The sequence below is a fragment of the Triticum aestivum genome, chromosome 2B, assembly GCF_018294505.1.
Source record: "Triticum aestivum cultivar Chinese Spring chromosome 2B, IWGSC CS RefSeq v2.1, whole genome shotgun sequence".
NCBI lineage: Eukaryota > Viridiplantae > Streptophyta > Magnoliopsida > Poales > Poaceae > Triticum > Triticum aestivum.
Genome location: NC_057798.1, coordinates 112,413,319 through 112,429,563, shown reverse-complemented (window position 1 = coordinate 112,429,563; position 16,245 = coordinate 112,413,319). Strand labels below are relative to the sequence as shown.

Below are 16,245 nucleotides of genomic sequence, written 5' to 3'. Positions count from 1 at the left end.
AAAACAAAAAGAAACAGGAAAATGAGAAGGATAGGAATAAGAAAGAAACCAAAAAAAACAAAAAAAGTGGATGGCCTCACACGACAAGTGGGCTAGCCCACTCCGTCATCCCTGTGTGTTTTGCCGACTACTTGCCGAAGTGAATGGCAAATAGGGTTTTTACGAAAGATCATTCAGATGAGATGGGTCAGAGCAATTGCAAGCGGACGCCTCGTATCTGGCCCAAACGTCTGGACGGGCTGTTTGGTCATGGACCGGACGGAAAATGGGCACCCCTGCCAAATTCAGGCCAAACGCCTGGATTGATCGACATTCCCTATATCCAGGCCATCTCTGAAACAGATATGGGACGCCCGTACACGCCCGCCATGTAGGATCCAGCCTACGGTGGCTCACCCAAACTACATCACTCCGACGAAACCCTAGCCACATTTCACCCCACTGCAGTCCCCTCCAGTCCACCACCTTCCACCCACAAGCTCCCCCGGAGCTCGTCCACACAGCCCTGAGGAGATGACTGTTCGCCTTGTGTTCCGTCGCTGGGGGAGGGTTTGCTCGACGACAATGCTGGGACTCTGAATCTATTGCGTCCGACCAAATGGTGCATGGATTCGGCCTCAGGGCAGTCATCGCTGCCTCACTAGAGGCGGTGCAGTCCGTTTGGCGTCCGAATGGCATGGCGGATGCGCAGCCCCTCCGTTGGCGAGCCAAGTTGTAGGTGCATAGTCACTTTCACTTCTGAAGCAAAATATGTCATGGCGTGCCTGTCGTGCGAGGCAGCGGGCGTGGGAGGTCGTGGCAGACGCCGGCAAGGTCGAGTCGCACTCTCCGGTACCGCGTATGGTGCCCAACAACCCCTTGTCACCGCACCACGGCGTGGTGGACGTGGCTGGCTCCGACATGGCGGATTCATCATTGACCTCACATTCACCGACGACGTGCGAGGCACGGGCTCCGAGGAGGAAGAGTAGGGCATGGGAAACAACAACTCCTCGAGTTCCGTGAGCCGGCGCGTGTCTCATGTCCTATTCTACCTCACCGGGGACCGCAACAACACTTCAAGGGGCGCGGCCGGGCACTGGACATGAACACGGCCGTAACAACAAGGACAGTCACCGACGAAAATTTGAAGTAGTTTTAGTAATCATATGGATTTGATGATCTGCAAATCGTGTATCTTGTTGTGGAATGATTTTTTGTGGTTGTGGTCTGTCCGAGCGCGTGTGCGGATTTTTGGGGACGGATTTTGCGAGTTGTGGTCGTAGATGCTCCCGATCCAAAGCCATGTCACTGCGGGCACCGGTCCCGAGTGGCCGAATCTTGGTGCAACCAGTTTTCAGTCGCATTTCTTTCTCTTCACGCGTGGCGGTGGCGCCCGCACCCGTCGCCGGCGGCGCTTCTCCTCCGCGCCACGCGGCCGTCACGTGGGCGGTCCATGTGCACCGACGGCAGCACGTACCGCGGACGCCCCTGGACCGCCGCCTCGCCTCCTCCAGTCCAGTCAACGCACGGCCTCTCCCAATCTTCTCTCTCTCTCTCTCTCGTGACGATCGCGGCCGTACGTACTCCGGCGTGGTTCCTCTACATACATAACACGACGCCGCTGGCAAAAAATTCACCTCTCCGCAGTCGAGACTTCGCCGCACGTAATCGCTTCCGTGACGGACCGATGCTGCTGCCTCCATAACCTTTGTGTGTCAGCAACCACTGCTCCAGCCGCAGGATAAAAAACGCGTTCACGAAGAAAGAAAAGGATAAAAATATGACAACCACTCGGCTCGCTCGATCATCTTTGCACCCGAGAAGCCAAAGAGGTCGCTGTCGAGCTCATCATTTGCGTGAAGCCGCTGGATTCCTCCGCAGGACGCTAAACCATTTCTTTTCTTCCGTTTCATATCAGCAGCCTGCAACCAGGATAAAAGATTTCGGTTTGGGGCCTACCGTGCCGTGCCATTACCGGACCTTAACAGCATAACCGGAGGATCGGCATCAGAGAGGGGAGCTGCGGATGGGGGCCGGAGCATATTCTCTGTCCTCTTTTCTCGCCAACAAGCAGCACGCTCATTTTGACGACTGCGTTTCGGGGCTCGAGCTCATCTATAATCCCTCCGTTCACAAATGCTATAAGATGTTGAGTAAACAAATAAACTAAAAAAAATGTTTATGCAGTGTAGTTCATAAATATTTCAATCTAAACTATATGCTGACCAAAATGAGTAAACAAACAAATCGAAGCATGTCTATATGCATCTGGTTTAGAAAAAGGTTAAAACATCTTATATTTGTGGACGGAGGGAGTAGTAAATAGTCAACTAAAAAGGAAATGGTTAGAACGTTTATTTTTTTTAAATAGCACTGAAAATGCAAAGTGTACTGGATGCACACGGAATTTCATGGCAGGATGATACTGGGATGCTCCGAAAATGAAGACACAATTTGGGTCCGAAGAAAGCTTTGAAAATAGGCATTTCTAAGCAATCATTTTAATTTTCAAAGCACCACGGATGTCGTCCTGGAATGAAATTCCACACGAGCACCCGAGCATATTCGATGTCCAAATAGTAGTAATTTATATTATTTTTTCGAATTTACTACTCCGCATTTACAGGGGAGCAGATGAGCTCAGGCTCCAATAGCATTTTCGTTTTCGATTCTGCTTTTCCATCTTCCCTTCCGCGCCGCATTAATAGAGCTCAGCGACCGCCATCCGCTTCTTGCCTCCCCCCTCCCCCTCCAGCTCCAATCCAATCTCACCTCACCTTCTTCCCACCCATTTCCAGCCGCCGCCGCCGCCGCCGCCGAGGTACCAAATCGCCCTCCCCTAAACTCCCTCCTTCTCCCCGTCTCTTGTTCTGCCCACGACTCGCCAAATCCAAGCTCGGTTTCCGTCAATTTGGTTCTGGACGCCGCTCATTTCCCCCTCCGCATTTTCATGCCGCCGAGGGCTCCATACTCAGCCGCTTCTTGTTCCCCCTTGTCTGTGTGGTGACAGTTTGGAGGATGTGCCCTGCAGGTTCGTTCATGGGGAGGTGGAGGCGGGCCGGCGTGCTGGCTCTGGTGCTCCTGCTGCTCTCCGCTTGCCATGGAAGACGAGGTATGGTCTTGGTTACCTTTTCTTTCCTTTTTCTTTGCGAAACATAGTAAGTAGAACATATCACAAACGTGCTTCGGTTACCAATTTTGATGCTTGCTTGTTGGGTGACTGTTCTAAGTTTTCCTCAAATGAATTTCCAAGAACGTGTTAGCTAATTCAGTAGCGATCGGGCTGTTTACTGAATTCATTCTGACTGCCATAATTAGAGAAAGCATAAGATGAATGTCAGTGCATACGCAGGCTTTTCAAAAGGTGTAATCATGCAGGGAGAGGAAGGGGGCAGCTGTGGCAGACTGACGAAATTGCCCTGCTCCCTGTAAATTTCGCCAAGTTCTGATTGCCTGTTAGCCGCGCACTGGCCAACAACTCAACTAATTGAATGCGCTTCTTGTTGTTGTGGCTGGGGCCTTGGGGGTTGTATCCAAACATCTGGAAAAAGTTGTACTATCTTTGTGTGGACAGAAAAGGAAATTAGGTGGCTGACAGTTGGAACATACCTGGTGCCTTGTTAACATAACGAAGTTCTGGTTGCATATGGTTGGTCACCTCCAGAAAATAGAAGTGTTGAATTAAGAAGAACGAGTCGATGAACCGTGGCAGGCAAACAGCCATTATACTGTTGTGGAGCTTGACTTGCTCTGGGGATTCTACTAGCATCATCCATGATGCCCCCAATTGATCTTTAGCTGCCATATCTAAGCATTATTTTCAGTGATTCACAGCAAAAGACCATCATAACTTCTTTTGGAGCTTGGCTTGACAGATCTAGTGCGTTTACAACATATGGCACTTAACCTAATACTCCTATTTGATAAGGCCCCCAACTGATTTCTGTCTGTCATATACTCATATCATTGCAATATTTTCAGTTATCCACTTGCTCTAGGTGGATTCTGTGATTTGTGAATATAAGTGGTTTCAGCCTTCAGGACATGAGAATAGGTGAAATTGAATCATCTATGCCCTTTTAACTTGGCTGTCACCCGTTCATGCTTAACCTCTCCTGGTAATTAGAACTTACTTTTGTTCTATACACAAACTTAATCAAAGTGAACTTGTGCTAAAAGCTGCCACAGATATGACAGGCAAAAATCAATTGGGGTCATTTATTCTGTTTGCTTTCAGTTTGTTCAATTTGTTTTTCTTGGCATAAATGTTTGTCCATCTGCTTTGGCATCTTCTTATATCTGAAATTGATCTTCTGCACTTGTGTTATTGCATCATTTAATATGCTAATAAACTAACTGTTTTCATTATCGCAGAGTTCTCTGTCAAGAATCACGGTCAGAGTCTTATATATGATCATACTCTTGCTAAGACCATCGTGGAGTATGCTTCGGCTGTAAGTTTAACTTATGCTCATTATTGCATTAAATGCATGTCATGCTTTCTAAATAGAGCTTTAGTTTGTCTTTGTCTTGAATCTTGTTAAGTCAAATTAACTAAATACTGTCTGCAGGTGTATATGACAGATTTAACAGCTTTGTATACATGGACATGCTCAAGATGCAATGACTTGACTCAAGTAAGAAACCGTCCAACTGTTCTCTTCCATTCATATCTACTCCCTCCGTCCCAAAATTATTGTCTTAAATTTGTCTAGATACGGATGTACCTAATACTAAAACGTGACTTGATACATCCGTATTTAGACAAATCTAAGACAAGAATTTTGGGACGGAGGGAGTATCTAGGGGTGCTTATTTGTTTTCCTGAAATTATAACTGTTCAAACAGTAAGGGATCTATCAAGATGCTCGCCAATGGTTGGTTAGGTGTCATATGCAGCAGCCCGTCAACTATACAGCTTATAGAATCTGTCATTTCTTATTTATACATTCACCTACTTCTGAAATAGGACTTCGAGATGAGGTCTCTAATTGTTGATGTGGAGAACTGCTTGCAGGTTCCTATCTTAACACACTCCATTTTAAGTTGTCATAAATTTGGGGCATATTTATTATCAAGTGTACTGAACTTTTCATGATATGGCCTTCCTTTCACCTGCCATTCTACGGGTGAACAATGTGACAGGCATTTGTCGGTGTAGCTCACAATCTAAATGCCATAATAGTTGCAATCAGAGGGACTCAAGAGAACAGGTACTAATCAAATTGCATGTGCTTCTAGTATTCCCAGTTCGGTATGCTTTATGTGTTACTATTCTGATTTCTTGAGTTACATGTCATTTATGTTTTAGATTTGCTTGCTCAGTGTGCAGAATTGGATCAAGGACTTGGTATGGAAGCAGCTTGATCTAAGCTATCCAGACATGCCAAATGCAAAGGTTATTGCCAATAAACTGTTTATACTTTCTTAAAAGAGAAAAGGAAAGGCAGATGCACCTTTTTGCTAAAAGACTTTCTACTACTCTGGTTAAAGGTGCACAGTGGATTTTTCTCCTCCTATAATAATACAATTTTGCGTCTAGCTATCACAAGTGCTGTGCACAAGGCAAGAAAGAAATATGGGGATATCGGCATCATAGTCACAGGGCACTCAATGGGAGGAGCCATGGCTGCCTTCTGTGCACTCGATCTTGCTGTAAGTACACAAGATCCAATGTTTCACAAATACATTCAATGTCCAGACTCTTAATTCCTCCCAGGTTATAAATTGCGGTCTTGTATCAAATTCCTAACACCAGCACTCTAATATTTGAGGCTTGTTATTATGTAAGCTGTTGATTTTTCTCTTCAAACCCTATCCACAGATCAAGCTCGGAAGCGACAATGTTCAACTCATGACTTTCGGACAGCCTCGTGTCGGCAATGCTGTTTTCGCCTCCTACTTTGCCAAATATGTACCAAACACAATTCGACTGGTACACGGACATGATATTGTGCCGCATTTGCCACCTTATTTCTCCTTTCTTTCCAAACTGACGTACCACCACTTCCCAAGAGAGGTATACCTTGGGCACAAACTTATAAATATGCTTTCCAACTCCTAGGAAGCCTTTATCGCTGTGTTATGCTTAGTGCTTGCTCATATTTTAGGTATGGATCAACGAATCTGATGGCAACACAACGGAACAGATATGTGATGCCAGCGGCGAAGACCCAAACTGCTGCAGGTTTTTACAGAGCACAGACCTTCCTTGCGGCTCAACTGCTTGTCTCTTTAGCTCCTAGTTCTGACATTATCCCCATCGATCGTTTTACTAGGTGCCTCTCCATATTGAGCCTGAGCATTCAGGACCATTTCACATACCTGGGAGTAGACATGGAATCAGATGACTGGAGCACCTGCAGAATCATCACAGCACAAAGCGTTGAGCGATTACGTAAGGATCTCGGCAGCAACATCATCATGACAAAGCACGGCGTCGAGGTCTCCATTGTCGAGAATAGCATGCAGACAGACTGGAGCAGTTCCAGATAGCATACAGCATTGTTAACACCAATTTAGTGCAGAAGATGGCGCCTTTTCTTTCTCTTGAAGAAGGGGGGCTTCAGTTGGGGAATTTCATTCAGATTGGGTTGTACATTGTTCTTTCATAGCCTGTGAATATGTAGGAATGTAGACACGAATTATAGGCTCTAGAGTGTAAACTCTTGTCGGATGCACGAAAGATCCGTCTCTGTGTTTGCATCTTGTAAAAAATACAATACCCATGCAGATATCTATACAGATGTCTCCAATCTGGGAAATAAAGCAGAATAAATTGAGAACATTGCCATGAAATGTATCTACTAGATGTTTCATAGAATTCTAAACTGAAATCACTAGATGTTTCATAGAATTCTAAACTGAAATCTGACCCACACTTGAGAAAAAGAGGCAAATTCTGTTCTGAATAGTTGTTTATTCAGATTCCAGTATTTGGCTACCTTTCACAGCAGTTAGAACGAAAACATTCATATTCACACTCCAAAAAACTTGTATATCATTTACTTTAGTCTGTACAACCATGCCTGATTGTGATATATCCTCTACAGATCATCATTCCTTTTATACATTCTTACAAGGTATGGACAAAAGGAAAAATCCTCTAATAGCAGGATTACTTACAAGACAACTCTTTTTCGATGCACAAAACATATATGGCAATACCAAAAACCAAAGAAAACCTTATCCTAGACGATAAATACAAAGGGGGTGATCTTCTATACGTCGAGTGACGCTGTTATTGATCGAAGCAGGCATCCTGGGAGACAGATTCCCAGCAGTTGAACATCGTCTTCCTTTCGCAATACGGTATGTGATAAGTGCTCAGTAGAAACAACAAAAACCCATGGAGTGTAATGTATGGTCAACAGGAGTGGGGAAACACAAGCCTGGCTGAGAGCAGAGGGCTGGTCTGTAAACACAAGCCTGGCAGCGCTGCCCGTTCGTAAAGGCCATCAAATTCAAACCTGCCTGTTATATTTGCCAGGATCTGCTCTCGGTTTCTCATGGGCATCGACCTTGACAGCAGACTTGCGATCTCTATCAGCTTCACCGTAAGACTTCCCACTGTGCAAGGCAAGCAGTACTGGCACATCCAAGCCATCATTCCTCCCAGAGCTACTGCCACTGCAGCAGCCTTCACTGAGGTCCTCTTCAAACTCCCCTCCTCTAGCCTCCTTTCTTCTCAAGTCCACGGCGTCCCAGTTAAGCGTGTCAGCTGCACGTTGAGCATCAGGAACACAACTGGTTGTCCGTCGGTGTGCTTTCGCCCTTGGGGTAGACGGGCAGGTCCTACAGCTTTTCGGATCATAATGCTGGGAAGCTAGATAAGAAAGTGCAGTGACAATGTCCCCTATGAGGGGCCGTGACGCCGCTTTCTCCTGCAAACACATTGCTGCAACGGCTAAAGCCTGGTACAAACCCCTCTTGGGATACCGGCCTTGCAGCAATGGGTCGGCCATCTGGCAGAACTTTCGACGGTCCCTGAACATCGGGCGAGCCTGCAATTTATATGGATCAGACACTTGGCACCTATGAAGAAATGAGAAAAATGTTCATCTCCTCTACACCAAAACTGATGGGAGGTAACTTAGTGCGGTTGAACGTACCCATGCAACAAGATTTGACTCCCCATCAGGCTTGGTGTGATCAATGGCTCTCCGACCTGTAACAAGTTCAAGGAACACAACACCAAAACTGTAAACATCAGACTTTACTGTCAACTGCCCTGTCATCGCATATTCAGGAGCGCAATAGCCATACGTTCCCATAACTCTTGTTGATACATGAGTGTTTTCACCAACAGGGCCAAGTTTAGCAAGCCCAAAGTCAGACAGCTTCGGGTAATAATCTTCACTCAGAAGAATATTTGATGGTTTGAAATCTCTATATATGACCGGTGGATTTGCCTTATCATGCAGGTACTCCAAACCCTTCGCTGCACCAACAGCAATCCTCATCCTTGCATTCCAATCAAGGGGTTCCCTGTCTGGTGGGCGGTCTTTCCAGAGAGTGATCCATGAGTTAGTACAAAAGAAGAAATATGGATGGCAAGCTCTTGTTGAGGGGATGAACAACGTGTATATTTTTTCTTAAGAGTTCTAGAAAAGGTTTCGGATGGCGGATAACTAAGATGTCAAATGTAACAGGTAATAAATCAATTTGAAAATGCTGAAACTGAAGCTGAAATTGTTTGTGATTTGACCCTTAAGGAAGCTGAAATAATAGGACCACTATCTGTTTTTTTAGAGTTGTATATGTTAGCCATGGGATATCCCCATTGTATAAGGGGTTTTCTGCATATTTACCACACCTATACATGTATAGAAGTTATTGCTCTTACATGTTCTTTATGAAGGCAAGCCAACTAAATATCAAGATACTGGTAATATGTAAATACCAATTGCAATCAACCACTGAGAATTATTTTTATAGGACAGGAAACCATACAATGAGAAGCGTACCATGCAGATGATTTTCTAACGATCCCAATAACATATACTCATAAACAAGGAGGCGCTGATCACCATCTGCGCAATAACCAATTAATCTGACAAGATTGGGATGGTGCAAGAGGCTTAGCATGAGAACCTCCACAAGAAATTCACGATTTCCTTGGAAACCGTTTCTGTCGAGTTGCTTCACAGCAATAACCTGCTAAATGACACAGGCAAAATGGGTAAGAAACGTCATGGAAATTACCAATAAATCTATCTCCTAAGTTGCAGTACATGAAAGATAACACCCATTGCTCTTTTTAACAGAAAAGGGAAATAAAAGTTAACAAGGCTAGAGATAACAAACCTGTCCATTCTCCATGTGCCCTTTATAGACACGACCAAAACCACCTTCACCCAACAAACAATCTTTTCTGAAATTCTTGGTAGCAATAGCTAGCTCTCGGAAAGTGAAAATCTTTGCCGGGCCATGTGGAATGCTTCCTCCTCTGCGAACAGAGCTTGAACTACGAGAATTGGATCGATCTGGACCCACCCACCAGAAAAACATTAGCATATAGTTCCTCAATTATAAGCTTTCTTGAATGCAAATATCATATAGTCCAGGAAATATAAAAGGCAAGGACCTAAAGAAATGGACCATGACGCATAAACAGCTATAATACATATCTAACATTCGATGACCTGAAGACCTGTTGGTGCATTCACATCTGTTGTCGAATACTCTACTGCCCTAACTTGTTCAGAACTGCCATTTACACTTAATAACATCTAGTTGGTGGCATAAGTTGAATTGAAGTGCAAGATACTACACTTTTGAGTTGTTGAAGTGATGTACAGTCAGTACAGAACAGCTATCCTAGGTAGCTCCAATATAAATACCTTCACGATCACGAGCATCCCATTAAAAGCAGACCATTTTTATAATGATATAAAAAAGGTACCACCGACACTTTATGGATCTTATAGTTAATTAATTTCAAGTTTAAACACCAAGCAGATATGTACAATGAAAACTCGTATCGTATCACCTCATGAGAAATTTAACTAGCATTAGAGAAACATATCTGTTATTTCTGCATAACAGTACCACTGTGCACTGAAGAAAAGAATTAATCAAACATAAATCTCTTGTACCACCACCCTGTCAGTGAGCAAACAACATCTAAATCGGTTTTAGATAATTATTATGTGATGTAAAATACTTCTGGCTGCAGGTAGATGAGAAACTGTAGCAGCCAGAAGGACAAGCAAATATACAGGATCATGTGTACTTCTAATCAGGGATCAGACTTGCATGTTCAAGCAGGCAGCAGCTAAAAACTATACTGTGGCGCTCGCTTCAAACTCTTCATCGGCCCCAACAACCGAGCAAAGGGTGAAATCTAATTCAAGCAAGCTTGAAGCAACCGAATAGCCACCCCGAAGAGTAAGTCAGAGACCACAAGTGTAAACAACACATCAAATATTTGTTTCTTCAGTTGCTTCAGACAGAAAGTTTGGTAGCAAAATCACTGCAACCGCAAACTTCACATCAGACATTTCTCTCCCTTTCACGCAACTTAAGTTCAGAAAGAAAAAAACAGATACAATTCTTTTGACAAGAAATAGTTCTTTTGTGTGTCCCCTTCACCACCACTACCTCAGCAAGAATTCAGACTAACATCTGAATAAATGAATGAATCATCTACCGCGATCGAATATACTCTTCTACATGCAAGGAATCAAAATATACAAAACTAATTCGCTTAGTCCCCGTTTCTGGGCCCGATAAATCAAGATGCTACAGGTGAGCACATGATCCATGTCCACTTCAACGACTCAACCGCCCCAACCAATTGGCAATTAGGCGTTCTAAAAAAATGGCAATTAGGGATCAGCTAGGCCTCTTGTACCATCAAAGAACAATAACCTTTTTATGCCTGAATCAATGCTCAGAAATCACTAAAAATCATCAGACATCTGAACGGACGAGACAGGAATCAGAATGACCAAAGGATTCAGTCCTTCCGGTCTGCGCAGAAGCTGGGCAGGTCAAGTCAAGTCAAGATGCGGACGTTACCTGGCGCCGGCTTCGCCGCCGACGGCCGGGGCGACGGCGAGAACGCCGCCGCGTCCTCCCCGGCCTTCCCCGAGGACCCCGAGCACGGGAAGCAGCTCATCCCCCGCGGCTGTCAGAAAATGCCAGCCAAGAAACCCCGGCGCGACGGCTCGATCTTTGGACCGCCCACCGTGCTGATCTCCCCGGCGTGGAAAGTAAAAATCTTTGGGGGGCAGACGGGGAGAGGGGATGGATGGCGAGTCAAAACCGGAGAGCGGAGAGGCGTGGAGCAAAAGGGCAGCTCGGGAGGGCAAATTTCGTGAATATTATAATGGCTGTTGAAGTGTTCTTGGCGAGGCAGTTTGCTGGTGGCCAGTTGAGCCGAGCTGAGGTAGTTGCGCTGTCATTTTGTCGAGCTAAAGGGGGGGATGGTTACAGAAAAGGGGCGCCTTTTATGGTTTCAACAAGAAATTTAAAACTATTCTGATTGGGATTGCTCGTAGTATAAGGTAGGAGTATACCAGTATTCGATATAGGGTTTGACATGACACAAGGCTGGATTTGAATGCCATCTCACCTGGTATCTTTTGAATCCTTCGGTACAGTGTATATGCTCATTTGCAAAGGTCAAACGCATTAGTTCATATGTATAATAAAATACTCCCTCCGTCCAGAAATACTTGTCAAAAAGATGGATGTATCTAGACGTATTTAAGTTCTAGATATATTTTTTTAATCTATTTCCTCGATAAGTATTTCTGGACGGAGGGAGTAGTACTTAACAAATAGTCTTATGTAGAAACACTAAATAAATACTCCCTGGTTCACAAATATAAGATCTTTTACTTTTTTTGAGTCAAATGTATATAGACAAGTTTCAATGTGTTTGTTCGCTTATTTCAGACTGTATATAGTCCATATTAAGATGTACAAAACATATTGTATTGAATGAAGAGAGTATTCTACATACCCACATATTATACGTGGGTATAGTGAGAGTGATATAACTAGTATGTCGTGATTTTTTATCACTAAAAATGGATAATAATCCAGCCTTCAATAAGAAAAACTCTTTTGTTTGTAAGAAAGGAATGAGAGAGATATGGATTAGAAAAAAAAATCCCTTTTTTCTTTATCTTTTATTTCTATAGATCAGACATTTTATTTTATGGAAGAAAAACAAAAGAGTTCATATTCATATCTCTCTCATAAAATGGAATAAAATGTCATGAGTCCAAACCAAAACAAAAGAGTTCATATTCATATCTCTCTCATAACTAGTATTTTTGGTTTGGGCCGAGCTGGATTTGAACCAGCGTAGCCCATACATTTTATTTTTATTTCTATAGATGCACATTGTCATGAGTCCGCTCTCACGTATGGGCTATTGAAAACTAGATTGAGATCAGTGAAATCATAAGGGGCGTCTCGATGTCCATTGGAACGTCACCTCCTGCTAAAAACAATATGTATATTGATTATTATTATTACTATTACTATTATTATTTCCATTGTTATTTTACATAAGCACTCAAGCCATATATATTAGATAAAACCGGTTCTTGTAAGAACGCTCTTGAAAGAATAAAACATTATGGCAAATTCTCGATGAAAACAACACCGTCTTCCTTTTGCATCTATAGGTTAAGCTTTGTCTTATTGGAGCAACCTTGTTGAAACTCAAGAGCTTGAAAACATAGCGATTGGAAAGTCATCGGTGTAGACCAGAAGACCAAGTTGAGCATAATCTAGCCAGATCGTCGTCTCGGAGAAGTTGGCACCGAGGTGGGCTAGAAGATAATCACAAATTCAGTCTAACAGAGAAGGGGGGCTCAAACCTCACAAGGCAGAGCCACATCTGACTGACCTTCATCAGAAGGAGAAGGGAACAAAAAACAAATTCATGCCACCGCATCACCCCCTCGGCAGGACGCTGCCAGTCACCTAGAAGAAAAACAAAGACAAAAACGAGGCCCAAGCTCTAACCTAACTGAAGCTCCACATACCATCCGCCAGTACCAAACAACATCGCCAAAATGAGGCATAACAAAGAGGTCTTATTCCTTGTCACTGATGGCATCATCACTGGCTAGACACCTAGACTTAACCATAGCTATGGGTAGGACGAAGGGAGACCACAAAACCACCCCGGCCCGCACCCCCCCCCCTCCCACCCCACGCGCATTGGAAGGCACCCGGAGGGGAGGAGAACCGACGGCGGCAAAAGCCCTTCAGAGTAACCTATTCACCCTTTTTTTGAGGGTTTGGAGGCGTACCGATGGGGCAAATACTACTACTTTTTTCTCGGTTTTACAAGATCGAACACACATTGGATACTCCTTTGGGTTGGGTTTATAAGTTGCACGCGAGTTTTCATTTCTTTTGTTTGACTAGCGAAACGTTGTGTTATATGTCATAAAAATATATATTTAGATTCCTTGTCGAATGAAGTTTCTAAACACATATTCTTGTGACATATTACACATATTTTATTAGTCAAATTGAAGACCTAAATAATCCATGCCCAACTTGTAAACCAACCGGAAGAAATATTATCATTTTTTTTTTGCGGAAAAACTTTCAATCTATTCATCTTCAATCATGGTAGTACAACGGACACTAGAAATAACAAAAATTACATCCAGAACCGTAGTCCACCTAGCGACGACTACAAGCACTGAAGCGAGCCGAAGGCGCGCCGCTGTCATCGCCCCTCCCTCGACAGAGCCGGGCAAACATTGTTGTAGTAGACAGTCGGGAAGTCGTCGTGCTAAGGCCCCATGGAACCAACGCACCAGAACAGCAACCGCCGCAGATGAAGAGTGTAGATCAAAATGATCCAACCTGAAGACACACGAACGAAGACGAACGACGAACAGATCCGAGCAAATCCACCAAAGACAGATCCGCCGGAGATACACCTCCACACGCCCACCGATGATGCTACACACATCACCGGAACGGGGATTCCATCTTCAGGGAGCCGCCGCCGTCTCGCCTTCCTAAACAGGACATAAACCCTAACAAAGCTCGAAAAAAAAATGAAAGCGGAACCCTCCCACCGGCATGGGCCGAGATCCACTCCGCCTCCATGGCCCTAAGGCCACCGGAGACGGGACGGACCGGCACCGGCGCCGGTGGGAGGCAAAGAACCCTAGTTTTGGGGAGGCGGCGGCTGGCTACGAGGCGATCCGAGCGAGCTTTTTTTTGAGGGAGAGCGAGCGACGCGTTGGATAGATAAGAAATATTATCATTTGATACTAGATGACACGGTCGTGCATTTTTACATGGTCATTAACCAAAATCCATTTGTCCGCATGGTGCCAAACGGTGAATAGGCAAGAGATTTTATACATACGCGTCTGTCGCCATCGGGAAATGGCACGCCCAGTGAGGCGCGTCCACCCGTTCCGTCCCGTTTGACTATCTAGCTCGTCGGTCGTCACCTGACCAGCTGCATTATTCGGTTGTACTCTAGCTTACATCGATCTGTCTGGCTGGTTGGCTCGTGTGCGCCCATTTGCCTGTCTCGCAGGTTTATTTAAGCCAGCCAGCCCGCTGTAATCACGTCGCCATGCATGATTATGCTTTCAATATTGCCGCCTGAACATGCCACGCGGATGGGGTAGCTAGCCTAGCCAGAGAAATACAGTACGGTACAGATGGTTCTGGATATGGCAATAATACAGTCGATTTTCATTTTGTCCGCGAGGGGATACGGCATTTTTCTCTGCGTGGAGAACGGAGAATATACGTAGAATTACAGAAGCTCGGGCCTTGAGCAACCGGTTCCAATTGTGTGGCTGAAATGCTGAGCCAAGTTTACTCAAAATTCTGCTATTGCACATGTCAAAAATATATTTAAACTCCAACATTTAATTCATATGTATGGTTCCATATTTTCTTTTGAATTTACATAATCTTTTTCTCGACGGAAGTGCTATCTGGCGACCGTTCGCCAGGGGGCCAATTCCAGCGAACGCGCTCTCTCCTGCAGGATTTGTTTGCACGAATCTTGGCGTAGGATTGTTGTAGCCACGTTGGATTTTTAAACTAGTTCGCTATAAGATAAAAGCAGGTGAACACGTTACCATTCAAAACATTACATCCACCGCATTGGCTAGTGCCGCGCCCCTCCACCTATGAGACCTGGGATTGGATCCCAGTTTCTTCTTTTCTCACCGGATGGCAATGATCTAGAAAATATTATCATGACAGTTTATAAATATTTGAACTATGTCACATGGCAATTTAAACATTTTCTTTTTTTCTTTTTTTTGAGGGGAAATTTAAACATTTTCTTTTCTTCTTGTTTCACAAGCCAAGTTTGCTTTTGTACATGACATTCTTATTATTATGATATGGCATTTTTTCGAACTATATCACACGCCAATTTTCAAGCTATGTCACATGGCAATTTATACATTTTCTTTTTTGTGTTTCACAGGTCAAGTTCATTGTTTTCTGATATAGCCCACCATTCATTCCAAATGGTTCACAAGTCAAGCTTGTTTTTGTACATGACATTTTTATTATTATGATATGTCATTTATTATTTATTATTATTAAGTGATGGCATTTTTTTCTTCTTATTTTTTGACATGGCGCCTTAAATTATTGGACCATGGCAAGTTTAAATATATTTTTAATATCCATGATTAATTTCTGATATTAGAGGACGGCATTTTTCATAAATTCAGAGCATGACATTTAAAATTTTTGGTCCTTTTCTCTGTTTTTATAAGAAAAGTTTTTTTGTTCATGACATTTTTTAAACTGAAAACACAATTAACTAGGCATTTTGGGTCAATCAGGGTCGCCACCTGGCCCGCCCCAGCAAACGATCACAAACGATCGATAGGAGCTGCCCCCGTGGTGAACGAATCGTTCAGCTCCGAGGCGATCGATCGCCAGCTATTAGGGTCGCATCATGATAGGATATATGCGAGCCAGCCATCCGGTGATCGATCGGGGTCGCATGGAGCGGACGGCAATGGCAGCTAGCAAGCGTGTCGCCGCCGCTCTCGGTCGCGCGCCCGGCGCGTTCATCCGCTCCTCACACGTAGCAATTGCATCCCTGGTCGCACGGCGCCGACGGCGGCATGTAGCCGATGGCACGGGGAGGCGATGATGAGATGGCCGACGCGTGCGTGCGTGGCCGTACCTGGACGACACACCTCACGCATGCACGTCGTATTTCTTGCGTGCGTGCACGGCACTGAACAGGGCGCGCGATTTCATTTGAGTGAACCGGGGACGATA

General features: G+C 44.4%; 1 protein-coding gene and 1 pseudogene across 4 annotated transcripts; one reads left to right on the top strand and one right to left on the bottom strand.

Moving 5' to 3' along the window:
• The first annotated feature begins 2,601 nt into the window (after positions 1 to 2,601).
• LOC123043788 (lipase ZK262.3-like) lies at positions 2,602 to 6,780 on the top strand (annotated as a pseudogene).
• Positions 6,781 to 6,958: 178 nt separating this feature from the next.
• On the bottom strand, positions 6,959 to 11,351 carry LOC123043787 (probable serine/threonine-protein kinase PBL7). 4 transcript variants are annotated; one of them, XM_044466365.1, is made up of 5 exons: positions 11,005 to 11,351; positions 9,289 to 9,467; positions 8,949 to 9,141; positions 8,094 to 8,473; positions 6,959 to 7,985 (listed from the first exon to the last, which is right to left on the bottom strand). In XM_044466365.1, the coding sequence occupies exons 1-5, from the start codon at positions 11,102 to 11,104 to the stop codon at positions 7,446 to 7,448; spliced, it is 1,392 nt and encodes a 463-aa protein (XP_044322300.1). In that variant the 5' UTR covers positions 11,105 to 11,351; the 3' UTR covers positions 6,959 to 7,445. The 4 variants fall into 4 exon arrangements, with proteins under 4 accessions (XP_044322300.1, XP_044322301.1, XP_044322298.1 ...); XM_044466366.1 differs by having other exon boundaries at positions 8,949 to 9,138; positions 11,005 to 11,350; XM_044466363.1 differs by having other exon boundaries at positions 8,094 to 8,485; positions 11,005 to 11,345.
• Between the last annotated feature and the right edge of the window lie 4,894 nt (positions 11,352 to 16,245).

What these genes read in the sequence shown, in the direction of transcription:
- LOC123043787 (XM_044466363.1), bottom strand. Translation starts at nt 11,104, where the DNA reads ATGAGCTGCTTCCCGTGCTCGGGGTCCTCGGGGAAGGCCGGGGAGGAC. An exon ending in GGCACATGGAGAATGGACAG is followed by an intron (nt 9,142 to 9,288) that starts GTTTGTTATCTC and finishes TGTGTCATTTAG; the next exon opens with CAGGTTATTGCTGTGAAGCA. An exon ending in AGTCAAATCTTGTTGCATGG is followed by an intron (nt 7,986 to 8,093) that starts GTACGTTCAACC and finishes TATAAATTGCAG; the next exon opens with GCTCGCCCGATGTTCAGGGA.